The 21,282-nt window shown below is 50.1% G+C and overlaps 1 protein-coding gene across 1 annotated transcript; it reads left to right on the top strand.

The window, feature by feature from the left end:
- Nucleotides 1-5,633: 5,633 nt before the first annotated feature.
- On the top strand, nt 5,634-20,194 carry LRRC15 (leucine rich repeat containing 15). Its single transcript, XM_005903393.3, has 2 exons — nt 5,634-5,737; nt 14,567-20,194. Exon 2 carries the CDS (start codon nt 14,572-14,574, stop codon nt 16,324-16,326), a length of 1,755 nt encoding a protein of 584 aa, XP_005903455.1. The 5' UTR covers nt 5,634-5,737; nt 14,567-14,571; the 3' UTR covers nt 16,327-20,194.
- Nucleotides 20,195-21,282: the final 1,088 nt, after the last annotated feature.

Raw genomic sequence — 21,282 nt, forward strand, 5'->3', positions numbered from 1 at the left:
GGGTTGGCCCATGGGTGACAGTGGGCACGATGGGGCCTGAAGAGGGGGAGAGAACCATTGGTAGAGGGCCCAGGGAGATAGGTCTCAGTGCAATAAAATGAAACATTAAAAAATAGAATTTTATTTTTATCTTTTAAAATAGTCATTCTAATGATCAATTAGATGCAATTCTAGAATGTATGTTTATTTAAAATTTTAAAATTGTAGTATAGTAGATTTACAATATTGTTTAAGTTTCTGATGTACAGTCCTCTGTGCTCTACAGCTGGTCCTTGTTGGTTATCTATTTTACACATATTAGTGTGCATATATTAGTCTCAGCCTCCTAATTTATCCCTCCCTTCACCTCCCTTTCCTCTTTGGTAGTCATAAGTTTGTTTTCTGTGTTTGTGTGTCCTTTCTGTTTTAGAATTAAGTTCATCTGTGTATTTTCTTAAGAGAAACATAAAACAATACACAGTTATAAAAAAATTCTCCTTCATCATTGCTCCCTGCTCCCCACTACTGTAGCAATTTTACATGTATCCTTCTAGATCTTTTTCTATGTGTTTATATATGAGATATAGACAAAGTATGTATTAACATATGTATTAATATATATGTATGCATGCATTAATATGTATTAATTTACACACAAATACAGATGTATAGCTGGTTGAAATTTTCTCTCACCTGCACTGTCCTCTGTTGTTTCTCCTTGTATGTGTTGGTTTTTTATAAAACGGAGTAAGTGATCAGAGACAGGTGGTGGCTGCATCCCAGTCCTGTTATGAAAGGCTGTCCAGGTGAGCAAAAGTGATGCCTGTCTTTGGGATCCACTGCTCTGAGGAAAAAACTAAAATTCCTCCTTCAGAGAGAAGCCAGGGCTGTGGGAATGAGCTTGGAACCACAACCATGCATCTGGAACTCAGGGGCCATGGCCTTCTCTGCCTCCAAGACAGCTGGGCCACTGGGAGGGGAAGAACAGGTGAGGGCTGAACAGGGCCACCTGGGAAAGGAGAGAAGTAGGGGGACAGGCCCTGGATGCCCGTGCCAGGCTGACCCCATAGGCACTGAAGAGCCATGCAGTGGGAAGACTGAAGTTTTGTACCATCTGGCTTTTTGAGTGATTGTCATCAACAGAGTGTTTTCCTAAAACCAATTAGTGCAATCATGCACTTCCCTGGTGGCTCAGATGCTGAAGAATCTGCCTGCAATGCAGGAGACCTGGGTTCTATCCCTGGGTTGGGAACATCCACTGAAGTTTGGAATTCTCAGGGAATCCACTGAGAATTCCATGGACAGAATAGCCTGGCAGGGCTATTCCATGGGGTGCAAAGAGTCAGGCATGACTGAGCAACTAACACACTGTATATTAGTCTGCTGAAAACATATATTTTTCTTTCTTAGCAAACAGAGATGAATCCCATCTTTTAAATTAGCTGCTTGGTACGACTGAGCGACTTCACTTTCACTTTTCACTTTCATGCATTGGAGAAGGAAATGGCAACCCACTCCAGTGGTCTTGCCTGGAGAATCCCAGGGACGGGGGAGCCTGGTGGGCTGCCATCTATGGGGTCGCACAGAGTCGGACACGACTGAAGCGACTTAGCAGCAGCAGCAGGGGTTTGATGATGCATGGAATCATTGTCTTATGTATGGACATCTGCATCGTTTACAATGATGTATTATTGACAACAATGCTGCATGGACCCATCTTGAACATGTAGCTTCTTGCCCACACATTTTCCCATCTGTGTATGTAGCATTGATTGATGCTGGTAAATGGATTTACACATTTTGAATTTTGGTACCTACTGCTCTGACAATTTATATTCCCATAAAAGTGCATAAGACCACACACATCTGTCCCACGCCTAAGTGTCTCCATGTTTTTTATTCTGCCCAACTACCAGGAGACTTCAATGTGTGGTAATGACCTCCCTACCCTGGAAGCAGACCAAGAAAAGTTATAACTTTATCACTTGAGGTGGAGGTGGAGGGGCTTCCTCCCCAGGGGGGACGCTAGATCACATGGCCCCCAGTTCCCTGGGTTCTGTGCTTGTTTCCCAAATTAGAGAAACATGTGTGAGTGGGAGTGCAGAGTTCCCTGAGACTCTGAGACAACCTGGCCCTTCTGGTTCTCCCAGGGGGGCTGGAGAGTGAGCTCTGGAGTTTACAGGGCCTGCGGGGAGTGAATCAGGCTTTTACTTTCACCAGTAATAGATCTCACTTCTGGGGATTGGCTTGGATCATTTCGCTTTCCCTGTAGCAGAGAATATGCCTCCCCATGAAAAAGATGGGCTCAGTGAGCAGAAACCCAGACGTTCTGTAGCTAGATCCCCACATACACTCTTTTTTTTAGAATTGAAGTATAGTTGATTTACAATATTGTGTTACTTTCAATTGTATAGCAAAGTAATTTGGTTATATGTATGTGAAGTGAAAGTCGCTCGGTCGTGTCCGACTCTTTGCAACCCCATGGATTATATAGTCTGTGGAATTCTCCAGGCTAGAATACTAGAATGGGTAGCAGTTTCCTTCTCCAGGGGCTCTTCCCAACCCAGGGATTGAACCCATGTCTCTCGCACTGCAGGCGGATTCTTTACCAGCTGAGCCGCCATGGAAGCCCAAGAATACTGGAGGTGATAGCCTATCTCTTCTCCAGGGGATCTTACATATTCTTTTTTCTCAATTCTTTTCTATTATAGGTTATTACAAGATACTGAATTTAGTTCCCTGTGCTATACAGTAGGTCCTTGATGTTTCTCTATTTTATATATGGTTGTGTGCAACTGTTGCCCATAGACACTGTTAACGTGGGAAACAGTCCTCCCTGCACAGCCCAGTTACTGTACTGAAACCTAGGGCTGGTCATAAGGACAAAGAAAATGATAGAAGTGCTCTGGAAACTGCTTTCTCTGTGAGCACCCATGGGTCCTCCGTGAAACCTGGGAACCCTGCTGTACTACACCTCCAGCAGTGTGGCTGGGACTGTGCCAGTCCCCTCCTCTGAAACCTTTGGGGGCTCCCTACTGCCTGCAGAGGGGCATCCCACCCCTTGGAAAGGCGCCCAGGCCTCCCCTGTGGGGCCGTCATGCACCTTGGGCTCATGCAGTGTCTGACTGTGAGCTCTCTCTCCTTCTTGCTCTGACTCCAAGATTTTCCTTAATTGTCTCCGCATTTCCAGATACAACTCATCTTTCTATTTTTAATTACAAAATTATTTATCTATTATTTTTGCCCCACTGTGAGGCTTGTGGGATCTTAGTTCCCCAAGAAGGGATTGAACCTGAGCCAAAGCAGTGAAAGCACCAAGTCCTAACCACTGGGCCACCAAGGAATTCCCTCTGCTCATCTTTTTAGGCCACTTTTTACATGAAACTCAAGTCCTATCCCTTCAAATGCACCCAGAGGTACCAACCTTATCCCAGGGAAGCCTCTATCAGTGACCTTCTGTCAGGGGCCTCCCCTTCGAATCCTTACTCTGCACCAATCACCACACAGTCACACTTCTGTCTATAGTATTATGTGTATCCAAGCATACAATGTGGTGGAAATAGCATACAACAAAGAATCTAAGGTTTGAATTTTAGATTTGCCACTTAGTAGGTGGCCTTGGGGAAATCAGTTAACTGCCCAGGGCCTCAGTTTTTCTATCTGTAAAATGCGGGCAATTACTCCCACTCACAGGCTTATTTGGTAATCATTGGTTCTTGGCCATGTCTATGTGTATGCACACGACTGTGTCTGTATTGACTTCCTAGGGGACATTTGGCACTGGGTAGAGACATTTTTGGTTGTCACAACTTGGGAGGGATGTTTCTGGTATCTAGTGGGCAGAGGTCTTGCACGCATGCATGCAATGTTGCCTCAGTCATGTCTGACTCTTTGAGACCCCATGGACTGTAACCCACCAGGTTCCTCTGTCCATGGGATTCTCTGGGCAAGAATACTGGAATGGGTGGCCACGCCCTACTCCAGGGGATCTTCCTGACCCAGGGAGCAAACCAGAGTTTCCAACAACTCCTGCATTGGCAGGCGGGTTTTTTACCACTAGCACCACCCAGGAAGCCCCAGGTAGAGGTCAGGGATGCCTAAGCATCCTACAATACATAGGACAGCTCCCATGACAAAGAATCCTCTGACCCCAAACGGCAATACTGGTGAAGCTGTGAAACCCAGTGTAGACAAAGTAATGCATAAATGCAATAAGGTGCCTGTGCGCTTTCTGGTTCACAGTAGGGGCTCACTGAATGGCAGGAAATGTTTCTGATTCATCCCTGTGTTGTCCAACAGCTCCCAGGACGGGGCTTAGCACAGGGCAGCTGGGTGTCAGGATTGGGAAGGGACGAAAGAAAGTAAAGAGGGAATATTCTTATTCTTATAGGTTCTAAGGAAAGGCAGTTGAAGACTCAAATATGGGGCTGTGGAGGTTCCAGGGGAGTAAGGGGTTGGGGGGAGTTCTCCACGTGGACTATTATTTGGAAGGGAGGCTAGTGGCTGAAGAGGACAGCTGGGAGCTGTGTGGGTATCCCCTCCAAGTTCTGCCTGCCTCCCTCTTGGGCCAGTATGACTTATGGACTGGGGACTTTTTGTTTCTGGCTCTGAATCATGGGGCCATGGTGAGGAGGAATGCAGCATGATTCAGGTTGAAGGGCTTGACCATGGCAAGCCACCCAAATGACTATTTCAATAATAACACTACGCACTTTTATGTTTTCCTTTCATCATAGATCTCAAAGCACAGTGCAAACATTAATTAAGACTCTCGGCATCCCATGAGGCACTGTGTGTAAATATCACTCTCCCCACTTGGCTGCGAGGGTAACTTGAGCGGAAGAGGGCAGGTGGCTTAGTCCAGCATGGCTCATACCTTGTTGAGGCTCCACCTTGGAGAAGCTGGGGCTTAACAGCCTCCCCACCCCTCCAAATATGACTTCTTTCTTCCCTTCCCAGGCCCTCTTGGTGATGCTATGCACAGAAATGGTTTCTTACCCTCCCACTGGGGCAGCAGGTTGATGGCTTCAATGCAGAGGTGCAGGGCATAGGGAGCCCCTCACTCTGACAGGTCCGCTGACTGCCCTGTGTACCCACATCTCCGAGGGGCAGTGAGGGAACAGAGGATGATGTCAGAAGGCAATTGAAACACTGTTTTTAGGAGTGACACCCTGGGGGTAACTTGCCTCAGAATTTTCCCAAAATGTTCGCACAGGGTCAACTGGGTTAAGCAAATAAGAGGGTTCCTTGTATTCTTCTTGAAAATGTTCTGTAAACTTGAAATTACTTCTGAATACAAGGTTTAAACGGAAAAGACAGATGCTTTTTCTAGAGCCACAGCCCTTTCTTAGAACCGCAGCAGCCAATGCCATTGAGAGTCCAAAAGAAACACTGGAGAAAAACAGACAAGAGGCAAACGTGTTCAAAAAAACAAACAACGCTCCCTTCCCACCCCGGTTCCCGGGTCAAAAAAATATCACAAAATCTGGCAGAAGGAAACCCCTTCCCCTGAGCGCTGCAGGCTTGCCTCCCCGGGGGATGCCGCACGGCTGTCCTCGCACGTCGGGCGCTGCAGTGGCGCGCGCCCCTCCCTGCCACCGCGCCGACACTGCCCCTGGCGGTGACTCACGCCAGGCAGCCCTTAAATACGCGGAGGACCCGGGAGCCGCACTCATGCTGCAGCCTTGAGCCGCCCCACGTCCTCCTCTCCGGCTCCCTCTGGTCGACGGCAAGCAGGCGGGCGGGCGCCGAGCTGCTGGTAAGTAGGCGGGTTGGCCTCCTGCCTCCTCCTTCCCTCCTACCGGACTGGAAGGACCCGGCTCCCCTCCCCCTCTCTTTCTGCTGACCCCGCTCCCCCGGGGAAGAGAGTCCAGAAGAGGCCGGGCTGGCGCGGTGCCTGAGGATGCTCTCAGAACGCGCCTCCCTGCTGCCCAGGCGCCTGGGGCCACAGCCCGCCTCTCCTGATCCCTGACCCGCCTCTGGCTCCACTGGTCCTACCCATCCCTGATGTCCACCTGAGATGCTGAGACGATGTTTTAGATTGGCAAGACGCATGGCAAGTTGACTAAATGATCACACCAGTTACCCATCAAGTGTACCTCTTTCAGGATACTAGCTCCATCGGGAGAAGAGTTTTCTCTTTTTTAAGTTTCAGATGATTCAAACCCAGGTCCTCTTCTTCAGCACATACTATGGTGGCCACCAGTGGTCCATGGTGAATTTGGGTCTCTCAGGGATTGCTGGGGGCTCCCCAGGCAAGAACTGTCCTCTTTTCATAGACTGACTCACAGTTGCTACAAAAGCAGCTTCAGCAGATGTTCTGATGTCTGGTTTGGATTCCAGTTTGGAATTCCGCTGTGGATTCAGAGTTTTTCCGGATGCTAAGTTTGTGTGTGGCTTAGGCCACTTTCCCCTCTTGCCTTGGCCGCTAATGGCTATGGGCGGAGAGAGTCAGGGCTGAAGATGGATTTGTGATGAGGGTGGTTTGCATTTAAGACTGTGACTGTTGTACCTTTACCAGCTTCTCTGCTCACACACAGAGACAGAAGTGGGGCCAAGGAACCAACTGTGGAAAACCAGAACTTTTCTAGAGTTTCCCAGCCATGCTGAGTGTGAGAGTGCCAGTCTACTTCCAGGGCCAAATGCCTGACCTCTGAGAGGGCTGGGACTCTCTCTTGGATGACACATCACTCAGACTGAAGGTGCTAGATGCCCATCTGAAATGCTCTGGCTTCTCCTTTAGGATTATATCACCGTATCTCAACCAGTGTGGGCACCACTGCCTCCATAATTTAGAACTTCTCTAATGGCTGTCACTTCTTACACTCTGCCTCGACTGAACATCTGGGGTACATTCAGGGCCAGACCGTAGTATTTGCCTGTGGTCTTGAGTCAGCCAGGCAGGCTCTGTGGGGAGGAGACAAGTATGTGAGAGAGGGCAGGGCCAGGGGGAAGGGTTCTGAACAGACCCTGCAGAAAGTCAGGACATGGAAGGCTCTCCCAAGGCTGGAGACACTACTTGGCTTGCTCAGCAAATGGAAGGGGGCGGGGTGGGGTGTGGGTGGAAGTAGATCCAGATGGGGAGAAGTCAGGAGAGCTGGGGCAGAAGCTGTTCTAACTCTGTCCTGCCAGCGCACGCTCCTGGGGCGGTGATCACACATAGCAATTTGCTTCGCTGAGTCCTGACCACCAAAGACTGACTCCCGCTTCTGGTTTCACTGCCTCCATGGGCTTTGGGAACACGGGATTTAGAAACTTCTTTCAAGATCCTTTGAGGAGGGGCTGATCCATTTTATCAAAGTTGGGCCCCCCAGGTGTTACCCTGAGAAGGGGGCTGTAGCCCAAGGCTTTTAAAATAAAAGCCCCAAGTAGGAGTATCTCTTTGGTCTGCTGGCAAGTTTGTCAGTATCTCCTGCTGCTTCTGCCAACCTAATTACAGCCCTGCTCTGGCCTCTTTAGGAAGCCCTACCTCCCCTAACCCTGGGTCTGGAAAGGACTGGCTTTTTCTTTCTCATTTTCTTCTTTAAACAAATGAACTGTATATTGACTTTGGTGGGCCATGAGAGATGGGGTCAATGATTGAACCAGGTGGGGAATGAGGATGTGGGCACTCTTCCTTTGGGGTTCCAGGATGTGTTTGGGGGTAAAGTCCTGAACGGGGCTGTGTATTGAGATGATGGGATCAATCCCTCTGGTTCCTTCCCTGCACTCCTCCAGGGCACTCAGGTGAAACTGAGTGAACATAAGCATCAGGGCAGACTTGAGGAAGAACATCTCTCAGACCATGCAGCCTGGAAGTTGGGAGAGGCACTTGACCTTGAATAATCATGCTGGGCAGCTAGAGGGTGGACTGTAGATAAACCTTAGATCATTTTATGATGGAGAGAGAGAAGCCACCTCTTTCTGCTTCCAGGTGCTGCCAGACATGTGGTTGATGAGATCCTAAAGCCTCATGTTAAGGTTCAGGGGGTCACCAAGCATTATGGTTACATAGAGCCCTGATCTGGGTGTCTGGAGTCTTCCATTGATTATGTGACCTTAGGCAAGACCCCTCATTCCTCTGGGTACCTTAGTTTTCCTCTCTACACATTGACCAGATGGTTAGATCAGATGGGCTCAGAGGACGCTGGTTCCTTTGATGCCCTGCCCTCTAAGTGCTGCTCCTGGAAACAGCCTCCACTGCTGGATTCAACTCAGTTCAGCCCCAGATTTATGACAGGGATGGAGAAAGGACCACTGAAGGAAATAGCGACAGAGGGGGCTGGACCAGGTCTGTGGCCTGACCTTTAGCTCCCCCCATCCAGGGCTCAGTCTCTCTTTACTGCTTGGCAGTAAATGACATACATCAGGAGTGTGCGGTCTCAGCTGACCTAGGTCTCAAGTGGTGGTAAGGGCTGTGGACCCCTGTATCAGGGTCACTTGGGGGATTTGTTAAATGTGCAGGGTCCTGGGCACCCACTCATCCCAGACCTCAGGGTCAGGAGCTCTGTGGGTGGAGCCTCCAGAGATTCGGATTTTACTCAGCAGGTGGATGAACAATAATTGTAAGTAACATTTAGTAGGTACTCATTTGGGGCCAAGAGTGAGTCTAAGTGCTTTACATGTAATCCTCATTGATGTGATGCTGTGAGGTTGGTTCTGTTAAACACACTTCCCAGGTACTTCCAGACAGTGTTTGTATACTGATTGGGGTGGGGGGTGGTTACCTCATATCAGTGAGATGGGAGGTTAGGATGCAGTGAGCCTCTTAGTGACTTCAGATCCAGTGGACCATGTACAGAGGAGCAGCTGGACCGAGGCTGACGCTGGCTGAGCGAGGGAGAGACAATACAGCTCCCTCGGTGAATGGGGCACCATTCAGTGCACACGAAGCCACGTTTTGAGAGGCCTCTCTGGGGGAAGGACACAGGCCAGGGAGAGAGATCTCCTGTCTGGGGCTCAGTTTCCCCAGATGGGCTAGGAGGTTGCCTCCCAAAGGCCACCTCTGAGCTCCCCAGTCCATGAAATGGCTATTGGCCATGTGAAAATGCACCAGTTAACGAGTGGGATTACCCTGCCTGGAAAACTTCTGAAACATGGTGGGCCTGAAAAGATGGATATGAGGTCCTCAAGCCTCAGTGAGAAGGTGGCTATGCTGGTGGGTCAATGCAACCTGTAGGGGGCGGTGGGAATGGCGGGGCTTCAGGCCAAATCTCCATTCTGTGTCCTTGAAGATATCAGAGCTGCCCAGGGGCCTTGGGAGTCTTTACAGGAGGGGAAACTGAGGTCTGGAGAATTCACCTAAACTTACACTCCAGCTTAGAGTCAAGACTGGGTAGCTCATCCATCTCCGAGGCTCTTTCCAAAATCTTTGTTCCGTGGCATTGAAATAAGAAGGCGTCTCCTCCCATGGAAGCTCGTGTTTAGGGAATGTGAATGATGGTATTAAACCCCAAAGTCCCAACCCACCAGCCAACAAAGCCCAGGGCTTCGAGGCTAATTATGTGTTTGCCCATGAGTCATATAGGCAGTTCTTGCTAAGGCGACCCAGAGCCAGAGCTCTGGGTCCGAGCACTTCTCCTGGGGAGGAACCACGTCAGAGTGCCCAGGTGAGCTGTCTGTCCGTCCTTCTGTGTACTGTGGGCTCAGTGAATTCCCCGGACCCGTGGCAGATGCCAGCCTGGGCCCCCTCCAAGGACAGGGGCTGGTCGCTGCAGTGACTGAGAATGCATTTGGCTGCTTGGAGGAGGAAGGTGTAATTACGGTAGCTTTGTGGGACTTTAACTGGCATTTGTCACGGCTACCAAGCAGCGCAGGGCAGCGTGGGCTATTAGGCTGCTGTGTGCTGGGCTCCCGAGCGCCTCAGGCTGCCACAGACGCAGGCCACCCTCACTGGAAATCTAAGGGCCTGCCCGGTGTCCAGCCCTGCTCCTGCGGTCCCTCCCTCCCCGGAAGCTCTGCAGCTGGGTTTGTAGTGGGCTCCCCAGAGGTCCTTTGGAGCAGTGTCAGCTGCAACAAGTGCTGGCAAGTAGGAGCCCACTGCATGTGGTGCTGGGGTGGGCTCTGCAGACGGGAGGGTTTTATGAGGGGGAAAATCTGCCAATTCTTGCAATATTTGTCAAGCTGAGTGTGGTCTGTTTTAAACAACAGTGCCTCTGTTTCTATAAGGAATTATCTTGTGCTTCCTCCTCCCAAATCACAAGGTACCTCCCCTGGCCCTGGGCCCTTCCGGGGCCTGGTTTGATGCCCCTCCCCAGCTGGGGAGTACAAACTCAGAGAGGTCTTAGATGTGTCCTCAGAAGGTACCTTGGCCCACACCCTCATTTATAGATGGGGAAACTTGAGAGGCTGCCCTGGGCTCGCCAGGTTATGGGCACTTTAATTTAATCTTTAATACTTGGGTGACAATACCATTTTGAAGCATTCTGGGCATAGAAGCTGAGTACTGCATGGCTCATAACCAGAAGTGACGCTTTGCCTTTGGTAAGTTAGTCCAGGGAGTGGATCGCTCTCTCACACATATCAAGGGGATGGGCGAACACCCACTGGGAGTGCAGTGCAGAACGCCACTCGCTGGGAGTGCAGACACTATTGTCTTTGTAGATGGCTCTCATGTCCTTGCTCTGACACCCAGCCTTAGAATCCTAACCTCTTGGGGATGAACAGGACACCAGCTGTCATCCAGCTCAATACTCTACCTGGTGTAGGACCCTGTTCTCCAGCATCCTTACCAAGTAGTTGCTCAGTTTCTATTTGAACACTCTCAGTGATGAGGAGCTTACTACCTTATAAGTTTGTCCATTCTGATTCTGACAAGCTGTCTTTGGTGATGAACTGAAATATGTGACCCCATATCTTCTTCACACTGGTTTGGACCTTGGAGGCTACATGAGTAAGGCTGCTTTCTTTATCCCAAGTTAGCCCTTGACATATATTAAGAAAGTGCTTGCAGATTCTTCACATCTCTTCTTCTGGCTACTCATCCACAGTTCCTTCAGTGGATGCAAGGATGTTCTGGTGTCTGCATCCCTTCACCCTCCTCAAACTCTTCTCCAGAAGTCCTTCAGGAGACCAGTTTATTACTGGTCTTCTTCAAGTTCAGGGTGAAACTGAGAACAGCACTGCTGATGTGGACTGATGAGGGCAGTGTAGAGGAAGACAATCACCTCCTTTGTTCCACACTTAACACTTCTATTAATGCAATCTACAATCACATTAGCTTTTGTGAGCAGCCTTCCTTCTCTGTTACCATCAGTTAAAAAGCCCTAACATCTAAGGGTGGATGTTAATTCACTTTTTTCAGTGCCCTTTATCTAAGCTGTTAATTTTCTGCTCTCAAGTTCTGGATCTGACATTTGCCTATACACGTTCATCCTTTTTTTTTTTTTTAATTAATTTTATTTTATTTTTAAACTTTACATAATTGTATTAGTTTTGGCAAATATCAAAATGAATCTGCCACAGGTATACATGTGTTCCCCATCCTGAACCCTCCTCCCTCCTCCCTCCCCATACCATCCCTCTGGGTCATCCCAGTGCACCAGCCCCAAGCATCCAGTATCGTGCATCGAACCTGGACTGGCATCTCGTTTCATACATGATATTTTACATGTTTCAATGCCATTCTCCCAAATCTTCCCATCCTCTCCCTCTCCCACAGAGTCCATAAGACTGTTCTATACTTTTAAATGTGTCCATAGCTTACTCTGGCCCCCTTCCTTTACATCTTGATTTCATTAGTCAAGTTGTTATTTTTCTTTCTTCTCTCTACAGTTTTACATACTTATTTGAGTCTTTGAAGTGAAAGCACAGCAGGTCAAGGCTTGTATGGTTTGTGACTAAGGCAACAATCAAGGTCTGAGGTGGGATGAACTTGGGTTCTGTCCCTAGAGTAAACTTTTTGGGGGACAGGGGAGGGTTGCACTGAGTTCCAGGTAAGGAAGCCTGGACTATTCTGAGTTATGGACCAAGCTCAGGACCCCATGAGTGCAGGGGAGCAAAGAGAGGTCAAAGAAATACCTTTTCTACCCAGTCAGTTTATGGCCTTATAGACCATCATTTGAAATTCTTTCCTCTGACTCAGGGCTTTTGCTCATTAAAAGGAGAGGCAAGGAGAGGCACTGCATTAACACTCAAAGTTCTCATCAGCTATCTGAAGATCTTGGCTTGAGGCTTTAAGCCTCAGTTTCCCTGCTTCCTACATCCCTTAAAATGATGGGAATGTATGATCAGCAGTTCTTAACCCTTTGGGAGTTAAAGACCTCTTTGAACCTCAGATGGAAGTTACAGATGCTCTGCACATACACAGAAATCCTTCATCATTTGACTAAGAATGCCAAGGTTATAAGGGCATATTGTGGGTGAGCTTGGCACATCTCACACATTTTCACAATGCTGTACAGATCACCTCCACAGCCTTTCTCCTATCTGCCCCTCACAATGGCCTCAGGTGGAGACAGTGGTTATCGACATCACTGAGGGCGAGGAAGCTGAGCCTGGAGGCCTCAAACTTCATTCAAGATCTAGCGACCCCATGGACTGTAGCCTACCAGGCTTCTCTGTCCATGGGATTTTCTAGGCAAGAGTACTGGAGTGGGTTGCCATTTCCTTCTCCAGGGGATCTTCCTGACCCAGGGACTGAACCCAAGTCTCCCGCATTGCAGGCAGACGCTTTACCCTCTGAGCCACCAGGGAAGCCCAAACAACTAGTTCAGTTCAGTTCAGTTCAGTCGCTCAGTTGTGTCTGACTCTTTGCAACCCCGTGAATCGCAGCACGCCAGGCCTCCCTGTCCATCACCAACTCTCGGAGTTCACTCAGACTCACGTCCATCGAGTCAGTGATGCCATCTAGCCATCTCATCCTCTGTTGTCCCCTTCTCCTCCTGCCCCCAATCCCTCCCAGCATCAGAGTCTTTTCCAATGAGTCAACTCTTCGCATGAAGTGGCCAAAGTACTGGAGTTTCAGCTTTAGCATCATTCCTTCCAAAGAACACCCAGGGCTGATCTCCTTTAGAATGGATTGGTTGGATCTCCTTGCAGTCCAAGGGACTGTCAAGAGTCTTCTCCAACACCACAGTTCCAAAGCATCAATTCTTTGGCGCTCAGCTTTCTTCACAGTGCAACTCTCACATCCATACATGACCACAGGAAAAACCATAGCCTTGACTAGACGGACCTCTGTTGGCAAAGTAATGTCTCTGCTTTTCAATATGCTATCTAGGTGGGTCATAACTTTTCTTCCAAGGAGTAAGCGTCTTTTAATTTCATGGCTACAGTCACCATCTGCAGTGATTTTGGAGCCCCCAAAAATAAACTAGTTAGTGGTCCTTAAATATTCACATAGGGCCCAACCCCCATGCCCCATTTTCCACTTTCTATACAGTTTATAGGCCTGAACTCAAATACCAAAACTTCCATGACTTTGGATCCATTCTCAGATCAGTACCATGTCTGAGGGAACATTTGGGCCTACCTACCACCTTTCAGTGTGTCCAACTCTTTGTGAGCCCCTGGACTATAACCTGCCAGGCCCCTCTGTCCATGGAATTCTCCAGACAAGAATACTAGAGTGGGTAGCCATTCCCATCTCCAGGGGATCTTCCTGACTCCGGGATCAAACCACACTGCAAGCAGATTCTTTACTGTCTGAGCCACCAGGGAAGCCCTCTCAGCTCAGAGTACATCCTAAATTTTCTCGGACTTACTTAAGGCCACTCAATGTTTCTTTTGGAAAGTGGTACTGGTACCCAGAAGTCAGACTCCAGATGTCAGCTGATGCACAGTGGTCCTTTCAGCGAGACAGGAAGTGGTGTGGATAATTTCCTTTTATTGGGAAGGTGGTTTGCATTAAACCTTGATGAAGCACCTGTGAAAGGGTTAACACAGGGGCAGGCTGTTGCCGGTGGTGATGGGGCAGGGCGGGGCCCAGGGAGAGCAAAAACTGAGCTTCCCTGCAGTCTTTTCCGCCAGATCACTGCATGGTCCCACTCTGTTGGCTGCCGCAGCTCCTCCCAGCAGCCTCCGTGTTCATGGCCTCAGCATCTTCCGCCTGGTTCAGGCCTGGTTTATTTGTTCTCATTTCCTATTGGTTTCTCCTGAGGAAGCCATGTTCAGCCAGCAAGTCCAGGAACTGAGAGGGACACAGAGATGGATAAGATACTGTTCCTGACTTAAGGAACTCGTTGGGATGGGGCACCAGCAGCCCTGCCCTTGTGAAGCCTACTGAGTAGTGAGGAAGCAGACGGGGTCACAGGGGATGCCATATGTGCCTCTGTGGCTGGGCTGGGGAGGAGGCTGGGGAAACCACCGGCATTGGAGGGCGACTAAAGCCGACTCACGGAATCCTAAGGTGGAGGCATGTGAAGTGCGGGAAAGATTTGGATGAGGATGAAGAGCCCTCTAGGTTGCTTGGGCAGCGGCCTGGAAGTAGGAAGGCCGGCAGGGAAGATGAAGAGGCTTGCAGATCAACCTATAGGTAGCATGAGATGGGCACGTGGTCATGGGGTTCAAAGGCAAGCCGGTGTTTGGCACCCAAGGTTGATGCTGGCTTAAAAGTAGTGGCAGTGTCGGTGAGGCAGTCCTGACCCGCATGCTCTCTCTCCCCTTGCAGAGGCCATGCTACCGAAGCATTACCTCCTTCTGCTGGTGGGCTGCCAGGCCTGGGCTGCGGGTTTGGCCTTCTATGGCTGCCCGAGCGAGTGCACCTGCTCCAGGGCCTCCCAGGTGGAGTGCACAGGGGCACGCATCGCGGTGGTGCCCACCCCGCTGCCCTGGAACGCCATGAGCCTGCAGATCCTCAACACACACATCACCGAACTCAATGAGTCCCCCTTCCTTAACATCTCGGCCCTGATCGCGCTGCGGATAGAGAAGAACGAGCTGGCCCACATTGCTCCCGGTGCCTTCCGCAGCCTCGGCTCGCTGCGCTACCTCAGCCTTGCCAACAACAAGCTCCAGATCCTGCCTGTTGGCCTCTTCCAGGGCCTGGACAACCTCGAGTCGCTCCTGCTGTCCAGCAACCAATTGGTGCAGATCCAGCCGGCCCACTTTACCCACTTCAGCAACCTCAAGGAGCTGCAGCTGCATGGCAACCACTTGGAGTACATCCCTGATGGGGTCTTTGACCACCTGGTGGGCCTCACCAAGCTCAATCTAGGCAAGAACAGCCTGACCCACCTCTCACCCCGGGTCTTCCAGCGCCTGAGCAACCTTCAGGTCCTCCGGCTGTATGAGAACAGACTCTCAGACATCCCCATGGGCTGTTTTGATGGGCTCAGCAACCTCCAAGAGCTGGCCCTACAGCAGAACCAGATTGGAATGCTGTCCCCTGGCCTCTTCCACAACAACCGTAACCTCCAGAAGCTCTACCTGTCCAACAACCACATCTCCCAGCTGCCCCCTGGCATCTTCCTGCACCTGCCCCAGCTCAACCGGCTCACGCTCTTTGGGAACTCCCTGAAAGAGCTGTCTCCTGGCATCTTTGGACCCATGCACAACCTGCGGGAGCTGTGGCTCTATGACAACCACATCACCTCCCTCCCGGATAATGTCTTCAGCAGCCTCAGCCAGCTTCAGGTCCTGATCCTCAGCCGCAACCAGATCAGCTACATCTCCCCGGATGCCTTCAACGGGCTGGTGGAGCTGCGGGAGCTGTCCCTCCACACCAATGCACTGCAGGAGCTGGATGGAAGCATCTTCCGCATGTTGGTCAACCTGCAGAACATCTCCCTGCAGAACAACCGCCTTCGGCAGCTCCCCGGAAACCTCTTCGCCAACGTCAATAACCTGTTGACCATCCAGCTGCAGAACAACCAGCTGGAGAACCTGCCCTTGGGCATCTTCGATCACCTGGGGAAGCTGTGTGAGCTGCGGCTCTATGACAACCCCTGGAGGTGTGACTCAGACATCCTTCCGCTCCACAATTGGCTCCTGCTCAACAAGGCCAGGCTGGGGACAGACAGCCTCCCTGTGTGCTTCAGCCCAGCCAGTGTCCGTGGCCAGTCCCTCATCATCATCAATATCAATGTTGTTGTCCCCAGTGTGCAGGGCTCAGTGGTCCCCAAGGTGCCCAGCTACCCAGGGACGCCGACATACCCGGACACGTCCAGCTACCCCGACACCACCTCCATCTCCTCCACCACTGACTTCACCAGCCCCTCACAGGACTATACCGATCTGACCACCATTGAGACCCCCATTAGTCGTGGCCCGGGGGACATGCCCCAGGCCCAGAGAGGGCTGGCCATTGCCGCCATTGTCATCGGCATCATTGCACTGGCCTGCTCCCTGGCTGCCTGCATCTGCTGTTGCTGCTGCAAGAAGAGGAGCCACGCGGTCCTGATGCAGATGAAGGCACCCAATGAGTGTTAGAGAGGAGGGCTGGAGGAAGGGCTAGGGGACAGTGGGACCCCAGAGGACCTGGGATTTCACCGTGCTGCCTTCACCTCTGGGTCCACAGACCATCCCCTGTCCCTCTCTCTCGGGTCCCCTAGAGAAAGGCATCCCTACCTTTTCCTGACCTGCCTGGTTCTCCTGTAGATGAGGTTCTGGCAGAACCTTCTTACTACCAGGGAGATCTAACCTGCCATGGAAAAAATCCTGTGGTGGTCCCAATTCACATGCCTGGGCTTCTTTCAAGAAAGCCCCTCCTCTAAAGCTCACCAGCTCTCCTCCAAAACGTGCCTTCCCTGTGTCTGTGCCCCCACTGGCCTCCATAGACACAGTTATCACACACCTGCCACTTTGTGGAAATAGTTCTCCACCGGGACAGCCCCTCTCCCAAGTATTATGTAAGTTGATTCCCCTTCTTTGCTCATCTTGTTTGTGGCATGGCTCCACCCTGTCCCCTCAAATGAAAAGTCTCTCTTCATTTCCTGCCCCTGAAGACAAGGTGACTTTTCTCCTCAAAGGAGGCTTCAAACCTTTTAGCTGCTTTTCCAAGAACTGCCAAATGCCCTGGCTTTCAGGATGCTATGATAGAGAGAAAGGGAAAACTGAGGCTGCTCAGTTTCTGAAGACAGAGCCATCATCAGTATCTGTCTTGTGATTTTTATCTGGAAAAAGAAGAAAGGCACCGGTGAAACAAGTTTTGCCTCTTTAGAGAATATTTCTGAACTGCAAACTTTGCTTTGAAAATTTTAGTCCTTTAAGGAATAAAATCATGTAGAAGTTCTGACCTCCCCAAAACATGAAAGTCAGCTTATTGGTATTGGATGGAGAAAGCAGTCTGGTACCTGGGGATCCTTGTGTTCACCTGCAAGGTTTTTCTCTTCTAACTGTTTCTGGAAATGTAACCTACATACAGAAAAGTGGGAGCATGCTAGTGTAAGGTTTGATGGATTTTCACAAACTGTACACACCTGTGTGATTAGTACCCAGTTCAAGAAACGAGACATCACCAGGATCCTCCATCTGGGGCTTTTACTGGAGAAGACTGGGGCTTGTGGAGATGGTATGGACTTACCTGGAAACTGGCTCCCCACAGACCAGGATAGGCCCCTGCCTGCCCTCCCCCTGCAGCCAGTCCTTGCAAAGGCCCAGCTACCAGCAGTGGAGGAGAAGATGTAGGTATACTCTGGCCTGAACAGGAAATTGTATTCAATGCCAGACCTTCAGGCACCCAGACTGGGCAGGTCAGAAGCATCTCAACTAGAGAGGCCCATGCAACCACACACCCTACCCTGCCAACAAGCTGTCTGTTGCTCATTGGAGGTTCCTCTGCTTGGGCCTTTTATGGGCATGAGATGCCCTATATCTGTTTTTAATTTTCACTCTGCATCTGGGGAAGTGAAATAGCTCAGGGATGAGATCCTTTAATTGGACAGCCAAGTATAATAGAACCCAGCAATCCTTCTGGTCATGGTAAAATTCTTCATAGACATTACAGTCAGCTAGAAACTGAACTTCAGCATTCTCACACACAGCAGGCAACACGGATACACAGACAGGTCAGACTGGGTCAGGGACCACTCTGAAGCTTCCCCCTGCCTGTAGTCTGGTTACAACAGTTGAGTGCTTTGGTTCAGTGTTGCAGTCACATGAATACCTGCCCTGGCCACCATTCCTGCTGCACACATATTCACAGTGGTAAAGAAAGTACACTCATGACGATGCATGTCTTTCTCTGGACAACTGGTATACCACTTTAGAACTAGAAACAGTGAAATGGAGACTTTCAGGTGTCTGTGTCTTCCCAGAAAGGAGCTGAAGCCAATACTGTACAGATTTGGAAATCTGCCATCAATCCTGACTGGCCTTTACTAGTTCCCTCTGCTGCACGAGACAAATAAGAAATCCACTTTGGCCTTAACAGCATGGTGCTGACAGGCCCCGACGAAGAGTCCAGGAGCAGATGTGTGTTAAGAGCTAGTGCATTTTGTAGCTTTTCACTCTCTGTCACAGGAAATCTGGGAGAGATGTTGTTAGAGGCAAAAGACATTATCTCACCAAGGTAAATCCGGGTCTCCAAAATGTTTGCAAAATATGTATAGTACTTGGCAGACATGTACCAGGGTTTGCCAGGGTCCAAAAAGAAATGAGCCTAGAGCTTGGGGCTTGAGCATCATTCCCAATGGTGACCTGCCTTGTTGATCCTGGGCCCCAAAGGGGAAGCGTGGCCTACTCTCCTCCAGACAGGAAGCATCATTTGGCACTGCATTCTTCAAAGGACTCCATGTAAGGCGGGTCATTGTGCAAGGGTACAAGTGGGCCAGAGATATCAGAAAGGTAAGGAAGGAGTCTTCGTCATCCAGTGTGACCTGTCAAGCTGAGCCCAGACCCCTGGGTATTAATAGCATTGGCCACGACCTTGGAATATCTTCCTCTCTGGCCCAAGATACCTCATATGTCTCCAGATCAAAGGCTGGCCTGAGGGCAGCTGTCCTCAGATGACTCCCCAGGGAAGCACCCTAGGTGGGGCTGGTGGACCCTTTTCCTGACCTTCTGAGTGCCCCTGGTCTTTTCTCCATCAGAGACGGGAGGGAACCATTGAGCCTTCTCTTCCTTGGCAGGCCATGTGGTCTCTCTAAACCATGTTGTCTGGTCAGGAAGCTGCCAGAAAAGGTGGGTGGAGTTTCCTTTCCAACAGGCTCTTGGCTCTTGGCATTTGCTCACTTCTTGGGGCTGAAGTGAGCTGCTTGGTTCCCCAGAGTTGAGTTCACTTTTCTCCATAGCTCATTGGCTTCTAGTCCTCCTTGTCAGTTCTCCATTTGGAGTGGAGGGTAAATATTGGAGGAAAGATAATAAAAACTGGTTAGAACCACTGTTTTTCAAAAATGTTTACTCTGCATAGATACCCTTCAAAGCACTTAGCAGGCATTTTCTTTTTAACCCTCACAACAGCCCTGTGCAGGAGCGGTGCACGTGTGAGGATCTAAAACCTCTTGCTTCTGCAACATGATTTAACAGGCTGTGAGTGTTCCTTCTCTCTTTAAGCTCATACAAGAATTCATGGCCTGTCCTAGGCTTTCATTGCTAAACCAAGGAAAATGGGAGTCACTGTCTTGTTGCTCCCCGTAATCTTAGCTATTCGACCCCACCTGGTACTGTGTGGATCCAAAGCTTTGTAAATACAGGAAAAGTTAAACTCATCCATCCATTAAAGAAAAACTGGCTTTCCTCAAGGGACTGTTGGGCTGAGTGTATATTTTTCCTCCTCACCAGGATTTAAAGGCACAACGCCGTTCTCAGAACTCTTCATGGGCGGCAACAGCATTGTCACAGATGTCTGTGTAGTGAAGTGTTAGGAATCATTTCCAGACTCAGGAAGTTTATGAAGAGGAGGCAACTACAGATAACAAGATAACTGGAGTTGCTAGAGAGACATGGGCGGTAGCCTGCCTTTAGCTACGAATCACTCAAGGAAATCAACCCACAGATCCCACAGTTGGAATTGAACTGGAGTTGCTGGGGAGGCAGTGGTGATCTTGGGGAGGAGGTCATGGCTGTGGTTCAGAGAGGGGTGGGGTGGGCACTCCTCCAGGCCAAACTCCTCCCCGTCTGAACTTTCTTCTTCACCCAAGGAGGGATTGTTCTCACCAACTCATCGCCTTCATGCTGCCTTCAAAAGTGAATCGATTTTGCCTCACTTAGAGAACCATTGCAAATAGTCCCAGGTGCTTGGTGATGTATTTAGAGCTTTCTAGGCCCCCAGGGTTTTATAGAGTGTGAGCCCTGGTGGGCGAGGTGGGGGGTCCTTCTTTGCTGGATGCTGCTTGTAACAGATTTGGAGTACAGAATCGACAATAAATGGTATACTAAGGACACATGTGTTCCTATGGGCGCCTTGGCTAAGGGATCTCGCTGTTGATTCTCTGCTTGTCACACGAATGCAAGGCTGACCCAGACAGCTCTTCACAGACACCAGATATTCAGGGCTGGGAAAGGCTTTTGGAAAGCGAGTGGGATCAAAATGATGTCTTGAGGTCACTATGGCTGGATGGGGCCTTAGGAATAGGCTCAACCCATTTTATAGATGGAGAAAATAAGATCAGGACAGGAAATGAATTTCTCATAGTCACCTAGTGAACTAGTGGCTGAGCTTGCAAGACAACCAGGCCTCCACTCCCAACCTGGAGCTTCTTCTATGTCTCAGAAAGGCAGTGAATTTCCCTCAGCATTCATCAAAGTGCACATGCATTCACACTCATGCACACACAGGTGCACACTAGCTTTGATGGGTAGGACTCTCCTGCACACATCTGGACTCTTACAGTGCCTAGCACCCAGGCTCAGTGAGCCCCAGGCTCTCAGAAGACACATTGTGAGTGAAGGTGACTCTCCAGGTGTCCAGAAGTCCCTGGGACCTTTTCAGGCCTCCAGGTTCGGGAGTTGTCACCGTTGCTGGTGCAAGTCCAGGGTTTATGAGAAGGGTAATCTTTTCTCTGTCCCTGCATCCCACTGCCGTGCCCGGGAAGAGGGCTTCAAACCATATTTCCTGGGCTCTCTTAGCTCTTCAATCCCTTCTGCCGGGTGTAACCCTGTCCCAGGAGGCTGGACCTGGCGAGGGTCAGTCGTGTATTCACTGTCTCACAAAGCAGGACCCTATCAATGACTGGGACAGGGCCTTATGCACCCTCCCTAACCACTGAGCCCACCCACTCAAGATGGGAGCCTGGAATTCCAACGACGGAAGAGCAGTGAGCGCCTGTCTCCCATCTCCCAAAAGATGCCTGGAGTTCTTAATACAAACCTGCCCTCCACACCTGCACATCTGCCCAGGGTCCTGCCAGCAGCACAGACCCGCTGTTTGATTTCACACAAGTGCATACGAATGAACACACACACTCACACGCTCTCCTCACTCTGCTCTGCAGCCCCTGCATGAAT

Source organism: Bos mutus, chromosome 1 (assembly GCF_027580195.1).
Source record: "Bos mutus isolate GX-2022 chromosome 1, NWIPB_WYAK_1.1, whole genome shotgun sequence".
Classification (NCBI taxonomy): domain Eukaryota; kingdom Metazoa; phylum Chordata; class Mammalia; order Artiodactyla; family Bovidae; genus Bos; species Bos mutus.

Bases quoted from the DNA above. Each gene is read 5' to 3' on its own strand.
- LRRC15 (XM_005903393.3), top strand. From the start codon at position 14,572: ATGCTACCGAAGCATTACCTCCTTCTGCTGGTGGGCTGCCAGGCCTGG.